The sequence below is a fragment of the Misgurnus anguillicaudatus genome, chromosome 2 (assembly GCF_027580225.2).
Source record: "Misgurnus anguillicaudatus chromosome 2, ASM2758022v2, whole genome shotgun sequence".
Taxonomy (NCBI): Eukaryota; Metazoa; Chordata; class Actinopteri; order Cypriniformes; family Cobitidae; genus Misgurnus; species Misgurnus anguillicaudatus.
In genome coordinates this window covers 35,061,552-35,086,826 of record NC_073338.2, presented here as the reverse complement: position 1 = coordinate 35,086,826, position 25,275 = coordinate 35,061,552, and the positions used below count along the sequence as shown (strand labels likewise).

At 38.4% G+C, this 25,275-nt stretch overlaps 1 protein-coding gene across 2 annotated transcripts; it reads right to left on the bottom strand.

The window, feature by feature from the left end:
* Positions 1-548: 548 nt before the first annotated feature.
* On the bottom strand, positions 549-25,275 carry LOC129442672 (structural maintenance of chromosomes protein 6). 2 transcript variants are annotated; one of them, XM_055202892.2, is made up of 27 exons: positions 25,131-25,275; positions 24,259-24,403; positions 23,946-24,063; positions 21,266-21,371; positions 21,030-21,166; positions 18,664-18,725; positions 18,497-18,577; positions 18,315-18,416; positions 18,024-18,143; positions 17,227-17,325; positions 13,378-13,524; positions 13,186-13,274; positions 10,884-11,048; positions 9,863-10,041; positions 9,352-9,553; positions 6,984-7,098; positions 6,726-6,886; positions 6,469-6,604; positions 6,300-6,380; positions 6,049-6,219; positions 5,599-5,736; positions 5,375-5,520; positions 4,145-4,270; positions 3,921-4,026; positions 3,080-3,232; positions 2,581-2,678; positions 549-1,346 (listed from the first exon to the last, which is right to left on the bottom strand). In XM_055202892.2, the coding sequence occupies exons 2-27, from the start codon at positions 24,391-24,393 to the stop codon at positions 1,253-1,255; spliced, it is 3,267 nt and encodes a 1,088-aa protein (XP_055058867.2). In that variant the 5' UTR covers positions 24,394-24,403; positions 25,131-25,275; the 3' UTR covers positions 549-1,252. The 2 variants fall into 2 exon arrangements, with proteins under 2 accessions (XP_055058867.2, XP_055058868.2); XM_055202893.2 differs by lacking the exon at positions 25,131-25,275 and adding an exon at positions 24,508-24,617.

The following is a 25,275-nucleotide window of genomic DNA, read 5'->3' as shown; positions in this document are numbered from 1 at the left end:
AAGGGTGAAATATGGTCATCTTGCCGTTTCATGAGAAAGAATGCAGAAAGTTGCTTTTGTTATGGGCAGCAAGAGGTCTATAATAAAACGTGTGGCATCTCAAGCACATTAAAACAAAGCTGCTCTACATAGTCGTAATGAATTTACAGGAACAGGTGTTTCCTCAGCTACGAACACTTTCGTGGCACCTGCTAAACATAAGGGGTTCTTGAACACAAAGATCTCCTCGATCACCAGACAGGTTGACTTTTAACTAAGCATTTTAACTTAAAGTTTAGACTATTTTGTATACTGGTTAGACTGATTTGTTATAAATAACATCACTGCCTTCTGAGCTATTCTTACTTCAGAATGTGAATAGATTACCACACTTGTATTGACTTGTGTTACAGCCTTCTAGAACAGCTGGTGTCCTAATGGAAAGCAATGACCCTTCATATTTACATAGACCAGTAATACAATGCTACAACAGGCAGTGGCCAAAAGTGATAAATGAATCAACCAAGTGTTTTCTTTTAAAATAAATGAAGAAATGAAACAAAAAATGCTTTTCTTTTCAAATAGGAAACAATTTTAATTTCCTTTAAATACTCCTAAATTCAAAATAAAATATAAAACATTGAAAAATGAAATAAAATTTTTAAAATTACATTCGAGTGCTTTCACTTTCAGTTATGTCACTGTAAATCATAACTATTACAATCTTAGGTTTACATTTGTTACTGTTTAAATGCAAATGCCATTGCATTATATTGAACTCAGAAAACATTAACTCTATAACCTGGAAAATTTCTAGTAGAGCATGGAAATGTTCAAACTGGTGATGGAGAACTAAAACAGATATGAGTATGTAAATATATACGCATTATTTCCAGTAATTATGAATAACATTAGAAGAAAACTAACATAAATCCCATAAAAGCCTTTATGCAACAGAGAACTGTAAAGTGCAGAAATGTAAACAACGATCTTCTGAAAAACGCCTTGTGCATAGGGCTGGGCAAAACCCCCCAAAATTTTCTTTCCTAATAGGCAAGGCAATTTATTTTACAATATCTTAATGACACAATATGCATAACTAGGGCTGGGCAAAAAAAAAATATATATATTGTCTGTGTCATTAAAAATATTGTGTCATTAAGATGTTCTAAAACAAATTACCTTGCCTATTAGGAAAACTGTATATAGTAGAACATCCGAAAGAAACCTCAAAGCAAACCTATAAACACAGGACAAACAGTAGAGGGAAACTTCAATCTGGGTTCCTCTGACCGAAGGGAAGCGACTGGCTGCGGTCAGGGTCATTCAGTCGCAGAATACGGATTAGAGAGTTGACCGGCAGGGAACTGGAGAAAGAAATAATAAACCAAAACATTTTAAAGATCTGGGAGAGCAAGTCACATAACCGCAAGGATTCTTTTTATTAACACAACCACAAGCAGCCTGTAGAAAGGGTCTACTCACAGTAGCCAATCTTCCTACAGAAATAATAATCAATCAGCCTCAGCTGCTAAACCTGACCAACCAACATTAGTGCATGGGTAAGCAATCCGTCACTAAACTGTAAATAAGCACTTATTTTATGCAATAATGTATAAACAATGTAAGTACTATACCTTATTGCTTTAATTATGAGGTTGTTTAATTATAAATGCAATGTTTATTAAAAGTAAAATGAAATAGCCTCCTTCGGTCTTAAAGAAAAAAAAAAATTCAAAACACAATTCACTCACCACCATGTCATCCAAAATGTTGATGTCTTCCTTTGTTCAGTCGAGAAGAAATTATGTTTATTGAGGAAAACATTCCAGGATTTTTCTCATTTTAATGGACTTTAATGGACCCCAACACTGAACAGTTTTAATGCAGTTTAAAAATGCAGTTTCAAAGGACTCTAAACAAGGCATAAGGGTCTTATTTAGCGAAACGATTGTCATTTTTGACAAGAAAATAAAAATATGCACTTTTAAACCACAACTCTTCATCCATCTCCGGTGCCGTGGCGCGCCAGCGCGACCCCACGAAATACGTCATCACGTCAAGAGGTCACGGATGACTTATGCGAAACTACGCCCCAGTGTTTACAAGTGTGGAGAAAGAGGACCGTTTGCAAATGTGCGTTTCATATATGTAACACATGTAACCTTTCAACATCATTACACAATTACATGAGATCGCGCTGGTGCGCCACAGGACCGGAGGAAGACGAGAAGCCGTGGTTCAAAAGTGCATTTTTTTTATTTTTTAGATAAGACCCTTATGCCTCGTTTGGGATCGTTTAGAGTCATTTGAAACTGCATTTTGAAACTGCATTAAAACTGTTAAGTGTTGGGGTCCATTAAAGTCCATTTAAATGAGAAAATTGCTGGAATGTTTTCCTCAAAAAACATAATTTCTTCTCGACTGAACAAAGAAAGACATCAACATTTTGGATGACATGGTGGTGAGTAAATTATCTAGATATTTTTTAAGAAAATTGACTAATCCTTATAAGATTTTGTGACATCAACCAGTAACAGACCGTTCCTATGTTGAGCAATGATTAAAACACTGTGCATCTGTGAAGAGTAGCTTCTGTACCTCATGCTCTGCGGAGTGAGAAAAATAAACTGCCGGTTACGCTGGCTGGCCGCGATTTTCAGCATCATGTCCATGGAGATCCTGCGATTCACCATGTCCTGAGAAACACAATACAACCACGCAGTCTAAAAAGCACTTCACAATGACTTCAGTCATCTCATGCAAATCAGCAGCATTGACAAATAGTTCATTGTAGTATTTGCTCACTGCTTAATGGTCTTAATTCTGCTCAGCTGCTGGCTAATTTAAACATGCCAAATTAGGTAAAAAATGTTGAGAAGTCTAGCAGTGACAGAAGTGTGTGGCATGCTATAAAATGTAAGAAAATCTATGCTTAGCCATCATTTCCAACGTGTTAGTAATGATGATAATTTTGCAAACCTTACATTACATAAACATAACATGCCTTATCACTGATATTAATGAGATATAATTAAAAACTCATTGACTGATTCAGATCGCAGTGTCAATCGTGATATAAAGTAAATACATTTTATACCATATAAACGTCGAACTCATCCAAAGCACGGAATGGAGACTCCGCTATGGCCCACAGTGACAGGACGAAGCACACAGTCGAAAACGACCGCTCTCCTCCAGATAAAGAGCGCATGTCACTCAGAGCGGCCTTACCACCCTCTCCTGGCTGAACCTGAGAAAAGAAGTTATTATGAGAAATATTGTGTATTTAGTTTTTAATAACCAAAAATGATACCTAGCTACTATCTACAGACCACCGGGCAACCACACAGACTTTCTGAAAGAACTTGCCGACTTTCTCTTAAGATCAAAGATAATCATTGAAAAAAGCCTGCACCATGAAACCATCATACCACAGTCCTTAAAAAGGCAGCTAGAAAAATGGAGCATAGATGGACAGGGTTCCCACACCTTAGTTAACTACAAATTCAAGGACCTTTCAAGGACTTTCCAGGTCCAATACCCTCAAATTCAAGGACTAAATGTTGGGACACATTTCAAGGGAGAGCAAGGTTACATCATGTTACCTTTAAAGATACATCGTTACAGTTTCCTTTCGAGGAAACTCGCGCTGCGTCACTGCGGTGACACTGTGGAGACGCCTCCAGGGGTAAGTGCGTCTGAATGTGTATATCAAATTCAACCAATGGTGAGGCTTAACGACAAAGACAGGGTGACGCAGGAGCCAGGAAGTATATCGCTATCTGAAATATTGCCAAAGACGGCATTACAGGGACACAGAAAGTATGGCAAGGGAGACGCAGTGCCTCGCTCCCTTCTCAGGGAACAACAGTTACATATGTACGAGCTTTGGATATGCATTTCCAGAAAAACTCATGTGTTCACATCAAGAGACTTACTGAAATGGAGAGAGCTTCAGACTTGTGGTCAAAGGTCATTTTCCCTATGTATCCTCTCTGAAACAGCATGGAGTCAAAATAGTATTTACAGCGCACAGAAAGATACCTGCCAACCAAAGCAAACATAACGCACATCAGAAATGTGTCCTAATCAAATCATTAAACAGAAGAAAGATTATAGATTATAACAATTAGAACTTATTGTGGATATGAGTGATGCTTACTTTCTTAGCTGAATGTAGACATCTTGTCTTGTGTTCATGATCTGAGTTAAATGTTGGATAAAACCTAACAGACCCTTCACTTGTCGAGCGATATTGTTGTAGTTTTCTTTTGCATCGTGGTATTGCCTGAAATTAAAAGTATTTAGTATGTATATGTATATGTATATGTATATATATGTATATTCACACACTCACCTAAAGGATTATTAGAAACACCATACTAATACTGTGTTTGACCCCCTTTCGCCTCCAGAACTGCCTTAATGATTAATGATTTGAGCTTTGTGACATGGTGCATTATCCTGCTGGAAGTAGCTATCAGAGGATGGGTACATGGTGGCCATAAAGGGATGGACATGGTCAGAAACAATGCTCAGGTAGGCCGTGGCATTTAAACCATGCCCAACTGGCACTAAGGGGCCTAAAGTGTGCCAAGAAAACATCCCCACACCATTAAACCACCACCAGCAGCCTGCACAGTGGTAACAAGGCATGATGGGTCAATGTTCTCTTTCTGTTTAAGCCATATTCTGACTCTACCATCTGAATGTCTCAACAGAAATCGAGACTCATCAGACCAGGCAACATTTTTCCAGTCTTCAAATGTCCAATTTTGGTGAGCTTGTGCAAATTGTAGCCTCTTTTTCCTATTTGTAGTGGAGATGAGTGGTACCCGTTGGGGTCTTTTGCTGTTGTAGCCCATCCGCCTCAAAGTTGTGCGTGTTGTGACTTCACAAATGCTTTGCTGCATACCTCTACCATCAAGGCATTTTCGCCCACAGGACTGCCACATACTGGATGTTTTTCCCTTTTCACATCATTCTTTGTAAACCCTAGAAATGGTTGTGCGTGAAAATCCCAGTAACTGAGCAGATTGTGAAATACTCAGACTGGCCCGTCTGGCACCAACAACCATGCCACGCTCAAAATTGCTTAAATCACCTTTCTTTCCCATTCTGACATCCAGTTTGGAATTCAGAGATTGTCTTGACCAGGACCCCTAAATGCATTAAAGCAACGGCCAAGTGATTGGTTGATTAGATAATTGCATTAATGAGAAATTGAACAGGTGTTCCTAATAATCCTTTAGGTGAGAGTGTATATATACAAATAGTCCATTTAGTTATAGCACTAACTATTCAAATACCTAAAATCCATGCCTTTACATGGCCATGAGTCATAAAGTTGTTTGACTTGTAAATCAGTAAAAGAAGAAATCTCCATATGTACCTGACAATCATGTCCCTGTCTCCCTGCTGGTCCTGCTGGGTGTTGATCTTGTTTTTGAGGCGGCTGATCTCACTGTCCAAACTCTTGGCTGTTCTTCTCACCTCTATACGCTCAGAGCAGATTTCTGAGGCTTTCGCCATGGAAGCCTATTAAACAAACATTTTTACTTAATGATGGATCACTGAATGAATGATGCATGTCAGCAGGTTTCAGTGTTTGGTCACCTGTAACTCCTGCTCCTTCTCATGCAAACTTCTCTTTAGACCCGCAATCATGTCCATGTGACTTTTGCGTTTCTCTTCGTAGTGTTTTTTGTGGTGTTTACTCCTCGCCAGTTCCTGGTCAATGTTACGCAATTGCTCCTTTAAATACAAGCAACAAAACTGTTCAGTTCACTATGAAGGACCCCAAGAGTACTGTTGTACTAGGACGCATGTTTTCTTCTTTTTGATGTAAGAAGTCAAGTTGCATGGTTGATCCAGCCTCAAACAGGAATTAAATTATTCACGATAATCTGTTTACAGCATCAGTCCGGGATTGTTTGGTGTAAGTTCATACACATTGGTGGTTGTTTAATTTTGGGTGAACCATATGCTACTTTGACTTCTGTTATAATTTGATCACACACCATTGATCAGGAGGAATTGATGTAGGACACTTTATTTGCCTCTGACCTTAACAGGTTCAGCTTCCTCCGAAATTCGGCTAATAGCTTCCCTCTGCTGACGATAAAGCTGATCAGCCTCCTCATATTCCTTCTTCAGATTGAGCATCTGCTTACGTGCCGCTTCAAACTCCTCCCGACACACGCTTATCCGGCTGACAAGCTCTTCCAACTCCTCCTCCTAAATGCCAAAACATTATTTTAAACAATTTGGCAGAAAAACAACCGGGAAATTCTCACAACAAGGTACTGTGGGCTAACCAAAGGTCTCAAGTCCTCCAGCTGAGGCTCTTCAATGTTTTGCAACTCTGTCAATTCTGCCTGAAGTTTCCGACAACGTTCCTATGGGTTAAAATCCACAAAGAAACATGTATTAGACCAAATTCATTAAAAAATGCATGTACTTTGTGAAAATTGGATATTCAATCACCTGGACGTTTTTGCGGTCTATATAGGCTCGGTCAAGATGAGCTTTGTTCTGCCTTACGTCCTCACCGACTCTCCGCATCTCCTCCTGAAAGCGTTCCAATTGCGTTCTCTGAGCGTGCAAAGCTGACTGCAAATGTCTGTTGAACGGAGACAAAGGATGCTTTGATCTCACATAGAAAGTCCAAGTAAAAACATCACAAACTAAACCGAGCTCATTTGAACAATTACCAGAATAAGTGTTACTTAAGACTTTTATACCTGATGTCCTCTTCAACATCTCTGCTGAGGTAGGAAGCTCTGTGCTGGTCAGATGAGTAATATCGGTTATTGTAAACCTGGTCCCCCTCGCGGGTGAAAGCCTCCCTGCAGTTGCGTGGTGGGTGTCCACCCTGCATGACTCTCCGTGCATCTTTAGCGTTCTGCAGGTGAAATCAGAGTGCAATAGAAGCTATAGAAGATGTGGGACAGCATCTTGTGCAAATAGGAAAAGGTATGTGGGCATCCTCAATGTCTAACCTTGATGAGTAGAATGGTTTCTATTCCTCTCATGTCAATCAGGCAGTTGGCCACAACTGGATTCTCAATGTCAAGAGCCTGGAGCACTGATGGGTATTCCTGATGACTTACAGCTCTAAAAACAAATGACAGGAAGTACACAACATTTTTTAATGACTAAAAGCTTTAAAAGTGCTTTGCCTGTACTTTAATATGCATTTAAGTCATTAAAAAGTCCAAGGATGACTTTGTTTATGATCTGCAAAAAGAGAACAGCAAGCTATGGAAGTATTGTGATAAATGATGATGAAGATAATTTAATAAAATATGGTAAGCACAGAGTTGATGGTGTCAATTGTATTCCATAGGATTTGTTTTTCCTAATATGGAAGTAGGGGTGGGCGATAAACTGGTAGACATAATTAACCGGTAGAAATTGTCAACCGGTAGAGATTTAGGACTAATGTTTCTATCAAGGTTACGTGCCCATGTCACGGTCATGTGCGCATGGGTGCGAAAATTTAACGTTTGTACACGTATTTAAGCACTGCAGTTTTAAAACAAGTTATTTTAAGCCATTGAAACACAGACAACAGACCTGTATGCGTGCGTTCTTTCTGTGTGTCAGGAGCGGACAAGTCGCACAACCGCTGCTCTTTCTGTCTGTGAGGAGTGCGCATGAGCATTTTTCCGCTTTATAGGGCTAAATAGACATATGCGTCAAAATTCCCGTCTTTGAAGGCATCCTCATAAACACGACCAGTTAGGTCTTAAGAGAAAGTAAACAGCTTAAAGAGAAAGAGCATGTGTAACAGTGTATTGAATCCGGACTTTGGTCTTAAAGGGGAAGTTACCTAATTTTGCTCCTGTCTGTCACTCGTGTTAATCAAACAGCATTGAGAGAAAATCTCTCACTGCTCCTGATTAAATCACTTTTCTACCTTAAAATAAAAATATATATAGGCCTATACATACACGCATAATTATTTATGATCATTCTTATATCATTGACTGTTTATCTTCAGAGAGCTTGAGTTTTGTTTGTTTTTATCTTCTTTCTATGCTTGCATATGTTTTTTTGAGAATTATGAACATTTCTATGGTATTAAAGATTTAAACCTTATTAAAACATAAAAAACTCTACCTTGATACATAGCGTTATCATGATATAAAATTTATTCTATCGTGATAGAAGATTTTGGTCATATCGCCCACCCCTATATGGAAGTCAAATAATCATTTATCAAAATGTCTTATTTTGTGTTCATCAGAAAAAGAAATTCATACAGGTCAAAAACAATAGTTGAGTAAATTATGACAAAATTTTAATTTATTGGGTGAACTATCCCTTTAATATGAATTGAATAAGGTAAAGTCAATGACTAAAATTAAAATAAAAATAAATTTAAATCAATAAATGATGGTCATAATCTCATAATTAGATGAGACTTTAGCCTGGATTTCACAGACAGGGTCACATGTACCTTATTCATACTGTCAGTCCAAATCTGATTTTGGTGCATATCCGTTTTGACAAACTCACTTTCCATATTGTGTAATACAACTGTCCAGATCCAACTGTGCACCGTTACTATGGCAATGACGTTGCGCTGGCACGACAATCTGACGTTGTAAAAACTATATTCCAAAACTAGCCGCCACAAATAAATTTTTCATGATTCCCATTTACATGTATATTTTACTGTTTAAAACGGCTTAATTCATCTTGCGAGCGCACAGCGTGCCCCTCTCTCTCGTGTTGCGTGCAGCGCTTCGGCAGTCACATATATGCAAAATAGCGTTTGACGTCATCACCGCCACAGTCTCTTAAAAGTCCTCTGGGAAACGCTGCCTATCATTTATTCAGAAATTAACTTTTCAAAAGTTTGCGCTGGGGTTGCGTTTACGTGACTTGACAGCATGACGTAACCAAAAAGCTATACAAATGCGATCCAAGTGGTCAGACCGAATTGGATTCCCGGAAATGCGATTTGAAAAGGATTTCAAACCACCACTGGATCTAGCCTGAAACGAATTAGAAAAAGAAAAGAAAAAACGGATTTCATGTGCTTTTTGGCCGTTCACATGTTCTAAATGTGATTGGATACCAATCGGATATGCACCAAAATTGGAGTTGGACTGACAGTGTGAACAAGGTACATGTCACCCTGTCTGTGAAATCCAGGCTAAAGTCTCATCTAATCATGAGATTATGACCATCATTTATTTAAATTTTTTAAATTTATTTTTACTTTAATTTTAGTCATTGATTTTACCTTCTTCAATTAAAGGGATAGTTCACCCCAAAATAAAAATTCTGGTATAATTTACTCAACTTTATATTGTTTTAGATTCTTTATATTATTGTCTCAAGTAAGGTGAATCGTACTTGCTGCTGACGTCATAGACTCTGTCTGTAAATGAGCTGACAATGATCTGGGGTCTCCTGCCCTGCTGGAAGCAGCTTTTCATAATGTTTTGCAGCACTTTCTCATCTTGGTGGTTATCACAGCAGAAAGACAACATCAGAGCCCTCAGACAAGATTCCACTGCAAGACCCAAATCCGGATCCCGCAAACGGATACAGTAACCTGAAATCAAAAATCAACAAACATTCATATAATGTTTCTACAGTGATGACTTTCTGAACTGAACATGGTATTCGCATGTTTCCTGATTAACCAATGCATGGAAAATTTACACTGAAATTCTTAAAATACATTGAGAAAGAAGTTTCTCCACTGCTGCCACACGGTTGTCTGCTGATTGAAATTGCAGTTCATAAAAACAGGCAACCATGCCCAATATGAGTGCGCCTTGACTCAGGTTAGTCAGGTTCAGGATACTTCAGGTTCAGGATACTTGTATGTTATGTTGTGAGTTGTTGTTGTAGGTTTTACCGAGTGGTCCAACAGGTTTCTTCTTAAAATGGCCCCTGCGATGGGCCTCATCTATAGCCCTCAAAAGTCCAGGCATCTGCTCGCCGAAACGACGAAGGCGGTCGCTTCGACTGCCCTCCATAGCAGCCAGGTCACGTTGCTTGGCCTCCGCTGCACGCTGCAAGTCCTGCTGCTCATGCCTACAGAACGAAGAGAAATTAAAGGGGACATTTCACAAGACTTTTTTAAGATGTCAAATAAATCTTTGGTGTCCCCAGAGTGCATATGTGAAGTATAAATATAAAAATGTATAAAGCTCAAAATATCATATAGATCATGTATTATACATTATTAAAATTGTCACTAGGTGTGTGCCAAAAAGTGCTGTTTAGGTGTGTCCTTTAACATGCAAATGAGCTGATCTCTGCACTAAATGGCAGTGGCGTGGTTGAATAGTACAGGTTAAGGGGCAGTATTATTCCCTTATCCTGATATTATTTTTCACATGCTTGCAGAGAACGGTTTACCAAAACTAAGTTACTGGGTTGATCTTTTTCACATTTTCTAGGTTGATAAAAGCACTTGGGACCCAATTATAGCACTTAAACATGGAAAAAGTCAGATTTTCATGATATGTCCCCTTTAAAGAAAAATCGAAACAACATCATAACTAAAAGTTTAAATTGAAGGATCTATTTATTAAACTTTGGAAATAGAGTGGATCCAAACGTTTTTGGCCACTGGTAAAAACTGTTTGCTGTTTTTACAATTTATTTGTCAAAATCACAGCAAACAGCTCTCTAACACTAAATTTTTCTCTTTGTTTAAGCAACTTAGGAACATTGCTTCAACTAATGGCAGAGTTTTGGGTACAACTTTCTGTTTGTGTGACCAAGATCAAATGAGTACTGGGACAAACCTGTTTGAAACCATCATTCATTTCGCCATGCTGTTTGGTTACATTAGTGTTGCAGAAATCATAGACTTGGGCTGCCCATGATCATGAAAAACCTATACATGGAAACATTGCATTTGCACTTACCTCATTCTACCCAGCTTTTCCTGATCAGCATTACATGCTTGGCTGAACTGCTCGATCTGCTGAGCCAAAGTGCTGTCATTGCAGCCCAGATCTTGCAGCTCAGTCTGAATGTCATCTATTTTCTTCATACGTGCCTGAGTGTCAGCTGACTTTATCTGATCGATACTAGACAGAGAACATGTGAAATGTGAAGAAACAGCTGGAAATGGTAAAGAAATGTGTAACGACATCTGTCTCCTTTAGGGTGTTTTCAGACCTGTAGATTAATTGCGTTGTTTCGAAACCGGTGGGTTAAATGGCTACATTGCAATTTCATCTTGGTTTGCATTTACAAGGCAATATTTCCAAACGAACCAGACTTTGGTAATACAAGTCACGTGCGAGTAAAATCTCCTTTCATTGGTCAGAGTGCATCTGTTTATTTTCCGGGACTCCGCTTAAAATGTCTGTCAGGATTAGGGATGGGTACCGACCTCGGTACTTTTATAGGCACCGACCGAATTGCGTCGGTACTACCCAGTATCGATTCACATAAAATCAATCGGTGCTCAATTTCGGTACCTGAGAGAACATGTCAGCGCGCCGTGTGAGTCTGGTACGTAGCGAAAGCGTGTGCGCGCGAGAGAGAGAGATGGTGTGGTAAGTGACACCCCTTTGCAACTTGCTTAATGGCTAACAGAAAGCGATCTAACATGTGGTTAAATTTCACAAAGGATGATGCAGACAATGCTACCTGTAATATTTGTAACAGTAAGTGCAAGGTAAGCAGTGGTAATACATCCAACCTGAGGAAGCACTTATTTAAACACAGTGTGTATTTAGAAGCACAGCTTATTAAGCTTATAGGCCTATAAAAGCTTATTAAGATGCGTTTTCGTCGATCGGTGGACGAGAGAGACAAATTCTGTTTACACCTGGTATTTAGCAACACCAGTCCGTCTCTTTTTTCCACTTTCGATCGGTCCTGTCCTGATTACTTTGAGTGGTGGTCCGTGGAGACCGCGGGGAAGTCCCTTTGCTTTCGTTTTAACGTAAGCTGGAGTAATGACGGGTTTAAATGCACACGAACTAATACTATGCTTGTGTTTTAAGTAAACATGCTGCACAGTGTTTTGTACATGAATATGTTGGAGCTTTCTCAGATTTTTCAGCACAATTAATGAATTAAGATCACACAACTATCACGCGCTCGCGAAATGAAACTGCGGAGATCAGCCGCTTTTAGCTTTATCAATGAAAGCCTAAAGACTGTGTGTTCACGCTAAAAGTCAGAAATAACGTAAAACATTGTCCTCAGTACCTCAAATTAGATAAATAGGAGGAGAGAAGGCAGTCCGTGTGGCTGTTCGAACACATTTAACCACATGCGGAACAAATGCCAATGCTGGCCAGATTGGCAAAAAAGTATCTCTGTGTCCAGTCCTCTTCTACATCCTCAGAGCGAGTGTTCTTTACCGCTCTGTCATGGCTTTTACCTGAGAACGTTGACATGCTGATTGTTCTAAAAATCAACTGCGAGTATTGTTTTCAACATAAAAGTTTACTGTTATGTTGGTTTTAGGAGGTTTATGTTCATTGATCATTTGTCTTACTTATAGAGTTTATGTCGTTCTGTTATGTATATGTAAGACATATGCCCTGGATGTTATAGGGATGTTTTTTGTAAAGATTGTGTGTATTATTAAACATTTCGAAATAAATAACAAAATGTTGAAAATGAGAGGTTTGGGCTTATTATGTCCACTGAAAGTCACTTAAGTCAGAGTAAAGTACCGAAAAAGGTACCGCTGGGTACCGGTATCGAATTCCAGGTACCGGCATCGGAACCGGTACCGGTAAAAATGTGAAAGGTACCCAACCCTAGTCAGGATTAAAAGACAGCAGCTTCACGGGATTATTGTGTGGCTTTTTTTAACTGCGGTTATATTACTTCATTATTTTGAGCAGGAATCAAAACTTAGGCGGGACAACATTCTTACCATGTACCTATTGCGGAGAAGAGCAATTAAAAAACATTTTATAAGGAACAGGTGAGCTTTGGATTTCAATGGTGCTGACGTACTCACCCAAATTTGTCACCAAAGCAATAAGATAGCCTGTTCATTAGTCTGTTGGGTCGGATTACTTTCACACTTATACCGAACCGCTCCAGAGTTTATTTGCAATCGGGCGATCGATTGTGTTGATGCAGATACGATTGCCATGTATATCTGCCTATACGAACCGATCCAAGGAAGAAACACAACAGGTTTCGAAACAAAGGCTCAGGTCTGAAAATCCCCTTTGTGCACTTATAAATTACCTGCTTTTGAGTTCCTTGATTCGTCTGTTCAGCTGATCTTTATCTTTCTCAAGGTCTCTCAAGTTGATCTTTTTCTGATGAAGTCCAGCCTAAGCCAAACAAACAACTCATTTAGCATTCAAATGTAAGGGATCAATGCCACTTATTATGTTCTGTATGGATTTTTTGGCATCCTGTGCTGTATTACTGCACCTCTGCTGCTTTAAGATGTCGGTTGCCCTCCTGCGCTCGAGTCTTCAGCTTAGTGCACTGCGGCTGTAGCTGTTCCACCCGCTCGGTTATCCCATCCGACTGATCCTGTAACTGTTTGAATATCCTGCTGGCCTCCTGAACTTTTCCCTGCAAACAATCAACCAAAAACAGACCCATTGCAAATAGCTGACAATTAAATGTAGTTGGAGTTTGTTTCATAAAGCATTTTTATAAATTTCTTTCGTTTTGTAAGTTATAGGAACATGCTGACTTTTTGGAACTATAGCTTATTCACCGCATCCCCCAGATATAGATAAGTCCACATATACCCTTTTCATCTCTGTGCGTGCCGTAACTCTGTCTGTTGCACCCACAGCTAGCCTAGCTTAGCACAAAGACTGGAAGAAAATGGCTCCAGCTAGCATACTGCTCCCAATAAGTGGCAAAATAACGTCAACATTTTCCTATTTATGTTTTTTTCCATGGCAAACTATTATAGGCATATATAGGCAGTTTCCCAGACAGTGTTTAGATTAATCCAGGACTTGGCATTCACTAATTTAAAGGGGGGGGGGGTTTAATGGTATTTCAAGCATTCTGACTTTTTAACACAGTTATAGAGTTGTTTCCTCATGCTAAACGTAGGCAAAGTGTCAAAACCGCAGTTGGGCGTGTTTCAGAGTATTTCTGTGCCGAATGCACTTCGCCAGGGTTCGTACAAGTTTCGGCTAGTTTTTTTTGATTACAGTTCTAACTGACGTTTCAGGGGTTTTCGATACGTATCACTTCTTTATATGGGCTTCCGCCGGAAAACTTCCCCCGGAAAACCCCGCCCAGCCGTCAGTCAGCGGGAGACGCTAGAGCTTGCTAACAGCTTATCACGCCACTCAGCTTTGTTTAATTTCAAAAATCAACAATGGCACAACAAGAAGTGTGTTTTTGGATGTAAGGAGAAAACATCCAGCCTCATGGAAACAATGGATATAGTTTATTATCCGGATTAGCAGCGGAGTTTTGCGTGTGTGTTTGATGCTGTGGATTTTCAAAACCGGGTCATGACGAGTTACACGTGGTAAGTAAGACTTCTGTCTTATGTTGGAAATAGGCACGTGTATGTTATATAAATGACACGAACATGTAGTGAATCATAAGTTAAAACAGTGTTGTATAGTGTTGCATGACTTGTACTCGCTCCTCCTGCGGTAGTAACTCCTCCTTCATTTTTTCGTACGTGATCGGAAAGATTCGGTAAAGCTAATCTTTCTTTTATAAATCTGATTAAACTAAAGACTCTTCAGAGATATAAAGAATGCCATACTACTCTATAGGTACTCCAGATTAACATCAGAAATGCAGAAACAGCGTGTGTTACGTGAGCTTTAAGACATTTAAGTAGTTTTTACAAATATACCATAGAAAAAAACTTAACTGATGTGCATTTTTAGACAAAACAATGGCACTGATGTAGAGGTCGACCGATATGCTTTTTCTCTGGCCGATGCCGATTTTTTAGAAATCAGGGCAGCCGATGGCCGATATGTTTGGCCAATTTTCTATATGTACATAATAATCAAAATGTTCTCATCATTATTAGCAGATATTTTAAATGCAAAAATGTCACTATTTAAGTCAAAGTATTTAAAAATATATCTTTCTGAAGAGTTTTACAACCTCCTCTGCACCATGCATTTATCAGACACAGATATTACCTGACACTCTGCTGTCATCATCTTTGATCAGTTTTTTACCATGACTTTTATTGCTTTGTAGGATAAAATCCTTATTTGGTAGACCTGATAAAATATTTATTCATCATAAAGTTAATATAGTAAATGTCTATGGTTTTTAGTTGAGACTGTTATTTAGGGCAAATCTTTCTAAACACATTTACATTCTCATTTCTGAGGCGCTATAAGTGACTGATTGTGCTGACAGTAACGTCTTGTGAGTTTAGTGTTGGGATAGATCTGTTGTTTCAACCGTTCATTCGAACGAATCCGTTCAAATAAGTCGGTTCGCGAATCGGACGCGCTGTGTTGTAATCCAGGCTGAGCAGCGCAAAACTGTAAACAAAGTCTTACTGTAACAACACGAAAAACATTTTCTTTGTGGATATGATTTGGTCTTCCGACCTTTCGCCATCGATCAGTTTTGTTTTGAGTAATAAAAGCAGGGAGACAGAAAGCGTGCACGCGCGGCTCTTCTCTCTCTGTCACGCAAACAAAACTCATCATCACTCATTAATCACATGAAATGAGCCTAATCTTCGCACGGACAGTGCACCGTGAGACATAAGCCCGTCGCGCTGTTGTACTGGCTGCTTAATTCGCGCGATCCGCCATCATTTAGTAAAGCTGTTTGTGAACAAGGCATGGCTGCACACACACGAGACGGGAGTGATCTGCTTGCAGCAAGAGGCAGCGTCACGAGTTCTACAACAGCGCTTAGGTGCCCGCAGATGCGCCTGCCTATTAATCGGCCTAATTTTGCAGCAAAATCGGCCAAAGCCGATTTTTTAAAATATGCCAAAAATCGGCCAATTAATCGGCCGGCCGATAAATCGGTCGACCTCTACACTGATGTATGTTAAGATGTGTCAGTACAAGATGTTTTTAAATTGAGCAAGCTCAAAAATGCATTTTAGTCTGGGACGAAGTCCTGTCTGGGAAACCACCCTAATGTGGTATAATCTATCCCAGATGAACCAATTGCTAAATGGTACATTGAAAAGATCATGGTTACTTCACATATTGGTTGGATTGTCTCTTCCAATCCATATGTGCAGTTCTCAGATAAAAATAAAATGTGGACTTTATGGTCTAGTTCAACATCTGGGATTGTGCGACAGGATACTGGACCATCTTGGATAATATGAAGAGTTTGGTTCCAAAACGCAATAAATCATTTTTAGCTAATTTCGGTAAAAACGTGTTTTCTATACCAAGAAAGTGACAAGATGAAAACCACTGTTTTCTGTTAGAAACTTTTACATAGCATATTTAGTTATAAAAACATAAAAAAAAATCAAATCCATAACTTGATTTTCAAAGATTTATTATAAAAAACATGTTTTTTTTTCTTCAAAATGCTATAAATCTATTGAATCAATATAATAATGTGCATTCATCTTTGCCATGTTATATTCATTTAGTTGACTAGTGGTATACACTGATTAAAAAATAAACATTAATGGCTTTAATCAAAACACTTACTTTGTCATATAGTCATTGCTGCGGTTATACTTGGGACGTTGTCGTTTAATAGTTTTGACAGCGATCAGCTGTAAAATGTGTCGGTCCTGCTAGATTTTCGTTGACTGAGTAAAATAATGGAAAGTTTTTCATAAGATCCCCTGGGGCCAATGTGTTAGCACGAGAAAAGCTTGATGCTGTCGGGAGAACAAGCAACCGTCTCCTGAGTGCCTCTCGCGTAAATTATTAGATGTCGATGGCTTACGTTTCTTTCCCATCACAGAAAACAACCACAGGTTTATCAATGCCATTTAAAGTATTATTTTGTTTTTGTTTGTTTGTTGATCAAGTAGATGAGGAAAACTAGGATTCCGTGTACTCAACGCGCTGCCATTGTTTGTTTACAATGCGTGGAATTGTGCACTGTGATTTGTGGAGCGGATTTATTGCATTCTGCAGAAAAGGGGGAGTGGCATTTATTGCATTTTGGGAAAAAAGGGAGAAAAGATGACAGAATAACACGGCGAGGATTGGATTTGCGTAAAATTAAGAATTTACTTTTAAATACTGACCTGATATAATACCGATTTAGGCAGTAACTCATTTATCGCGTTTTGGAACCAAACTCTTCATATCCTAGTCAAATATGTTATAATACCTCCCACTCCTCCACTTTCTGGTCATATTTGATGTTGGAATTCTCCTCTGCTGCGATTCGTTCTCTCATAGGCTGAATCTCACGCTCCACCTCTGTCACCTGATGCAGACGGACACAATGAAACCATCAATCACAATACCTCAAGCAATATTATTTCAAACAAGTTTTTTTTTACCACTGTACTGTTTATACTGTTAAGCAACGATTAGTCAACACTGCACATTTTTGAGGTCTCCCTTTTTTAAAACAGCTGAATCAATTTATTAGCTTATTGGCAGCTCAAAGTGTTTATAAACTGAACAGGGTGTGTCAGATAAGAAATATTTTGCAGTGCGAGAAGGTTATTCTAAACTGATCTTTGGGATCAACTCTTCGTGCTGTAATTTTTTAGATGACATCTGTTGGGAAACACTGTATGTGAACACCAAGATTATGTACAATGTAATTTAAAAGCATGAAATCTACTTAATGCATGTTTACATCTTATTTAGTTGATTTTTGTTTTGTACATTTTTTATATTTTGGTCTTAGCTAAACTGTGCCATAAAAACTCATGGGGGGTGGTTTCCCAGACAGGCCTAGTCCCAGACTAAAATGCATGATCTGTCTTAATTTAAAAACATCTTGCACTGACATATCTTAACATTGTTGTGTCTCAAGATGCACACCAGTATTGTTTTTTGTAAGATATGTTTGTAGAAACTACTTAAATGTCCTAATATAACGCCTAGTCCAGGATTAATCTAAACCCTATCTGGGAAAGTGCCCCATGGTGTGTAACAAATGTAATTCCTGACCAGAGCCCAGGCCATCTGATTCTTTAGCTCATCCAACTTCTGATGCATTTCATCCAGTGATGCCAGACTTTTAAAACGCTCCTCCTTCTCAACCAACTTCCTCTTTAGCTCATCAAGGGTCTGCATGGGAGAGGAATGTCAAAAATAAGTGCAAAGCCAGAGAAAAGCATACAGGCATCTTCAAAGGCGATTCAATCACACATTGTTTCCGGAGTCCCTCCGCCCGAGCCATTGTTTTAATTTGGCTACATAAACCTTGAAACATGCAAGTGCGATTGTTACAACATTCACCTCCTTGTGCTTTTCCACTGAATTTTGGGTCATGTTCTTGGTCTTCATGATGTAGCTGTAATCTTCTTTCATCTGATCAAGCTGAGTGGCTTTCATAAAAAACTGTGTGAAGAAAGCAATTGATGAGTTTCGTCTTTTTTGCAGTTTAAACAACAGTGCAAACGTTCAGTTGTAATACTGACTTTGTATTTGTCCCCCTCTCCTTTGGAGTGAAGGAAGTGTTTGCTCATTTCCTGGGTAAGAATTGAGACTGGATTGTCCACCTAGGAGTGGAGCAACAAGAGATTGCTTAAAAAAGGTTTTTTTTTGTTAGCACCAATTTGAAAACTAAGAAAATCTTTAACAGTACCTGGATGTTAAAATGATCCAGAATATAAACCAGCTCCTCCTTTTTTGATGACACAATGTGACCTAGTTTAAAAGGAAGTTAGGTAATTCATAAATCAATTTGTGTTGTCAGATGCACCTTTTCACCAGTCACAGATGCAAATATAGGACGCGTGATGTACATTAATCCTCAAAACACATAAAGAAAACTATGCAAAATATAAGAAAATCTGCACCGGACTACATAAATTATCTCTTTGTGCATAAAAATGTTTTCCTGGTCAATCTGCATCCTGGATCAAAACCAGTGCAAAAGCATTGATCTAGACCTGTAAATGCCACATATGTTGTACATATGTGCACATTTGACTTAGTCCATTACACATCAGAAAAGAATTAGATCCTGGTTTTAATTATTGGTGCTTTAGCACAGCGGTTCTTAACCCTGAAGCCCCATTGCTCTGCACATTTATATGTACAGTGGCAAGAAAAAGTATGTGAACCCCTAGGAATTAACTGGTTTTCTACAGTGACTTGACATAAAATGTTATCTGATCCTCATCTAGGTCACAACAATAAACAAACACGATGTGCATAAGCTCACAAGACATAAATAATTCCAGTTTCTTGTGTCTTTTTTGCAAACACCCATTAAACATTCACAGTGCTGGAGGAAAATGTTAGTGAGCCAATGGACTAATTACTTTATTGTAGGGCTGGGTATTGTTAGGAATTTCACAATTCGATTCAATTTCGATTCTTGAGGCTTCTATTCAATTCGATTCAATTCAATTCAATATTGATTTACTTGCTTCGATATCGATTCAATAATAAGTAAATACACAAGCAATTAAGTACCTGAGTATATTTTTAAATAATGTGTGTAGTATTACTAATGTTTGATCACGTTGATGGTGAAGGCTTGAAAAAAGTGCTGCTGTTTGCCATCTTTGATCTTTCTGTTTTGATAAAGCGCATCTTGTACAACGCTGAAAGCTCTCACTAGAGTGTTGCCCACAGCGGCGCCACTTGCCGGGGGGGGGGGGGGGGGGCTGAATCGATTCATAGGATTTGATGAATCGATATTGAATTGAGAAACAAATAATTGCAATGCATTGATGAATCGATATTTTTACCCAGCCCTACTTTATTGAAAGCTTTTTTTTGTCAGAAGCTGGCAAACTGGAGTCCAATTAATAAAATGAGTTTAAATGTGTGGTTTATTAAGACACTCACACATTTTAAAATTGCTGTCCTTAAGAAGCATCAGCTCTTCTGAACCATGCTCTTACTGTATAAAGATATCTGATCAAGAGATGTTGCACTCCATAAGGCTGAAAAGGGATACAAAACAATCTCAAAATGTTTAGACCTCCATCAGTCTACACTTAGACAAATTGTCTATAAATGGAGACAGTTAAATACTGTAGCTACCCTTCCTAGAAATGGGCGCACAGTCAAGATGACTCTTAAGACACCATGCAGAATACTCAATGAAGTAAAGAAGAACCCTCGTGTAACAGCTAAAGGCCTAGTCAAAGCCCAGACCTTAACCTGTGGAATGACCTCAAGAGAGCGGTTCACACCAGACATCCTACAAATGTGTCTGAGTTAAAGCGGTTTTGCGCAGGTCTGATTCAGAACTAAGCGGTTGCTTGAAGTATTTGCTGCCAAATGAGGCTCAACAAGCTGTTAAATCCAAGGGTTCACTTACATTTTCCTCCAGCACTATGAATGTTTAATGGGGGTTCTCAAAAAAGACACAAGAAACTAGAATTATTTGTGTGTTGTCACCTTATGCGCATTGTGTTTGTCTGTTGTTGTGACCTAGATGAGGATCAGATCACATTTTATGGCAAATTACAGTAGAAAACCAGTTCATTCCTAGGGGTTCACATACTTTTTCTTGCCACTGTATGTCTCTCTTATTTAACACATCTGATTCAAATCATCAGCTCATTAGCAGAGATCTCACTGAATTGAACCGAGTTTGTCAGATAAGAGAGACATACAAAATGTGCAGAGCAGTGGGCACACAGATTGAGAGCCACTGCTTTAGCACATCTTCATCCAACCCCTTTTGTGTTTTGTGTGAATGTCATGACACACGAACAAACATGAACATTTGTTTAAACCCACGAAGACCTCCTCTTCAATGCTTAATAATGGGCTGTCACTAATGAGTGCTTTGCTAACAATGGTATGCACATATGCACGGCTGTACGGGTGGAGCTAACAGGCTCAATATTTTAATCCAAGTTATTTTAGGACACATCAACATAATTTTGAGAATTTTTATGCAGCTGCTGTGGTCAGTACCAAGTTCAGACTGGGTTTTTTGGGTTTAAACTACTACATTTGGGGTTAAACATTCACTGTAGGGCATACCTGTTTGACTTCTGATTTTATATGTTCTAACCCCCTCGCTGGATATGCGAAGGTCTATGACGATGGATCGTCCAAACACGTCTGGCCTATACGCATCACGACCCCTGTTACTTAGAGTGATGGACACATCTGCAGAGCTGAACATTTTAGACACACACAAAGACAATGTGAAAGACTGTATACAGACTGAAGGGTCAGTGCATGATTAAACCCATATGATAATAGATTTGCTGTACCTCTCTCCCTCTTTCACAAAACCTTTAAGAGAAGAGCCTCGGTTGGTGGTGTGAGCTTTACCACCCAGAGCCACAATCAAAGCTGTCAGAACGGCACTTTTTCCACCTAACACACAAATATAAGAAATTGTAATAAAAACAAAAGCTGTAAAAAGGTTTACCAGCATTGACAAAGTAAACAAATAATGGGAAGTTTGAAATGAGATTTTTATCTCTAGGCATGCAGAGTTTCTTAACTGGGGGTCCATGGACCCCTGGTGGTTTGTGATGTTATTGCAATAGGTCAGCAGTATAATTTTTTAATTGTTGAAAATAGCTTTAGATTTTGTAGATTATAACCTAAAACAGAGCTTTCCAAACTTCAGAGGGTCCCAAAAAACCTACAAAAGTCTCCACCATATTTTTATTATTTATTTATTTAGATTAATAAAATGTTTCGCCTTAGTAGACAAAAAAATAAATTAATAAAATATTCATGGTTTTACTACAGTAACCATATTTGTTGGTTTTAATTTTATTAAAAACACAATAACCACATTTACCAAGATCTAACTACTAGATCATCCATGACATTTGTTGTTGAACCACAGCAATAAAAATCTACTCATCAATCTGCCACAAAAAAGAAAAAAAATACATTGTCATTATACTTTTGCTATAATAAAACCATGATTCAATTTCCTATGGGTCCAAGAGAGCCATTCATATACTGTGCAAACTTCTTTACACGTTGTTTTGCTATTGTCAAAGGCTCCTTTTGTGGGTGGGGTGTGGCAGCAAAGTAACACGTCAGCATTTATAAATCATAACCCGGCATGTGCCACATTAGCTAAGGAGTTGAAACGCAGTACCTGTGACACTCTTAGAAAAAAAGGTAAAAGAAGTTACAGAAAATGTCACTGGGGCGGTACCTTTTCAAAAAGTATACTTTTGTACTTAAAAGGTGCATATTGGTACCTTAAAGGAATATATCAGTACCTAAATGGTACATATTAGGACCATTTTAAAAGGTACTGTCCCAGTAACAACTTTTGTACCTTTATTCTGAGAGTGCACGGTGGATTTTACTTGATTTAAACACTTAGTATACTGTAACTACATAAAACTGCATAATATTAACATATGACATTATTGTGTGTATCCAAAACTACAGATCATAAATCTATTTCAATAGATTTTATAACTATATTACCTACTACCCAAATATTTAAAAATTTTGATTGAGCGAAGAACACGTTCTTCTGTCCCACAGTTTCGGAAAAATGTATAAAAAATAACAGTGTACTTCATTATATGACACAAGAAAATGCTCCTAGAAAACCAAAGATATGGACGAAGATGAACAGTTAAAGCAGGCTGGTGTCAACAAATTTTAAAGTGTCAACAATACACTGTAAAAATTTTAAGTTACATCAACTTTAAAAATTACTTCAATTAGTAACGCCTAGGGGTGGGCAGAATGACCAAAAATCTATTTCACGGAATGAGTCATTTTATTTCACAGAACGGTATATTTCACGGTATAAATGTTTTTCAGTTTATATTGTTTTTTTTTTATAAAAATGTACAGAAATTTGACACTTACTCTAGCTTTTAACTAAATGCTCACCTCAGTTTTAAAATATGAGCAATTTAAAGTTAATAATGATAAAAGTGAAAATGCCCAGGAGATAACAACAGATTAAGTCTTGATAAGACAGAATCTTGTTTATAATTCAGTTTTTAATTTTATAGACTATTGAAGCTATAGTATGCCTTCAGTGTATTTTGTATTTATGCATACATTACATTAAAAATAGGCAATATGTAAAATGAACAGGTATAAATATATGCAAAAACCTACAGACAGGATGAATACCTAGCTTATATGAGAGACGAAGCTTTAGATATTATAAATATGACAGGTGCTATGATGTGTTGATCATGAAGTCTGTTTTAAGGTCTTGACGCCCTTTACTTACTATTAGACCTTAACATTTCTCGTCTTTCCGATCAAATATGTTTGAATAAGCAAATGGCGCGTCAAACTACATCGCTCCAGCAGCGCACGTGTCACTGATATAAACGCGAGTTTTGTCTTAGCTTGCTTAAAGTTAAAACATTACAACTATTAGCATTATGTTTGAGAAGAACCTTTTATTAGGCGTCGCAGCTCCTTGCGTGTGCCTAAAGACCTCTGCACGCGAGAGACCGGCCCGCTGCTGCATGAGCACAGACAGAGAGAGGGAGAGAGAGAAAGAGCGAGCGAGAGTCTCGCTGCAAAAAATTACAGGAATAACTCGTTTATTTTTTATGAGTGAATTTTTTTACTTGTTTCTCCGTCACACTAACACACTTCAAAATATGTGTTTGTTGCGTCATGTTAACCATGTGCATCACGTGTTTTGTCAAAATAAGTGCCTGCTGCACATGCATCACAACCGTTTATGATAAAAGAGACGCTCACGTTCACAAAATACTCACAAGACACTCCCTTAACAGTAAACTCTGATTACACATGAGATTATGCGAGCATCTGGCAAATGCGAGCGTCTCTTTTATCATAAACCCTTTAGACGCGTCTGCAGCAGGCACTTATTTTGACATGACACGTGATGCACATAGGATGATAAAGCACTCAAATGATTAAAAAAAATGCAAATGCTTTGCTTTGAAATACAAAACATGGAGAAGAACTTACTTCCGTTGTTTCCCACAACAAAGTTGACATTTGGGCCGAATGAAAAAGGTCCGAGAAGTGAGTGACACATGAAGTTCTTCAGGGAGATACTCTCTATGATTCCCACCTCACCGGAGGCCTAATGACACATTTTCATATTGTAAGTATAACTTACACAAGAAGCCAATAACTTAAGCCAATGTGAAATGATCATACATGTAATATGCAACTAAAACAGACTTCACAAGGTATTATTAGCACAAACAAATACAAAGCACTGCAGGATAGCAGTAGTACAGTCATCATGTGCACAGTGAGTGTTCTGTTGTCTTACACTCTGTGATGAGGGCAATGAATCTCCTGAACTTAAGAAGCCGATTTCATCCTCATCTTGAGACGATCCGGGCTGAGAAAGTCGACTTCTCTTATCAGGTGTGGGTCCTGAATTACTGCTCTTCCTTTTCGACATGTTCTATACACTATTATGTACAAATCATAAACTGTCATTAACAAACTCAATTTTTTTTAACTTTGCCATGTTATTAACGCATAAACTGACACAAATATACACTTAAACACCTACATGGATTATACAAAGGTTTAAAGGAGACTTCATGTCAAATCAGATAGCTTTATAATACAGTAAATCTGCGGAACTGCAGCAGACCTGGCATCCCTCAATCAGAATAAAACCACAAAACGATGTTACATAATTTAACTTACGCCATCTTCGTGAGCAAAACTCTTGTAAATAGTGTCATGTGTGTAAAACAAGATTTATCGTTGAAAACACAAAATATTTAGTATTTCATCGGGGCAAACAAATAACCATATCGTCGACACTTCAAACATAAAATGACATGTCTTGATTTAGGTCAATGTTAGATAAAAACGAAACTACTCGTGTGACTCGCGTAAACTTTACTACGGAGTTATAAAACATGTAACAAATAACAAATAACTGATCACCAGAAACACGTAATACAACAATTACACGTGTTTTTGTGTCCGTCACGTTAATTTCTCTCGGAAAACATCAATCCGTCTGCTAAACGTTAGCGGACAAGCTAAGGATTTAAATGCAAAAAATAATGGTTTATTTCTCAAAAACAAGTCACGTGTGCAAAACAAATAAGCTGTATGCATGTCTTGTTTGCGTGTGAACGTAAGTAAATAAGTTTATTTCGTGAAACACGCACAACATACCAGTTAACAACACTCCTGTCCTCGCGCGCTTTGCAGCTGAGCAGCCGAGAAAGGGATGACGCATCAATGCTTCCGGTTGCCTTCCACCAATCAGAGAGCTCTCAGGCGTCCCAGGGAACCCTCTGCATAACAACCGAGTGTTAAA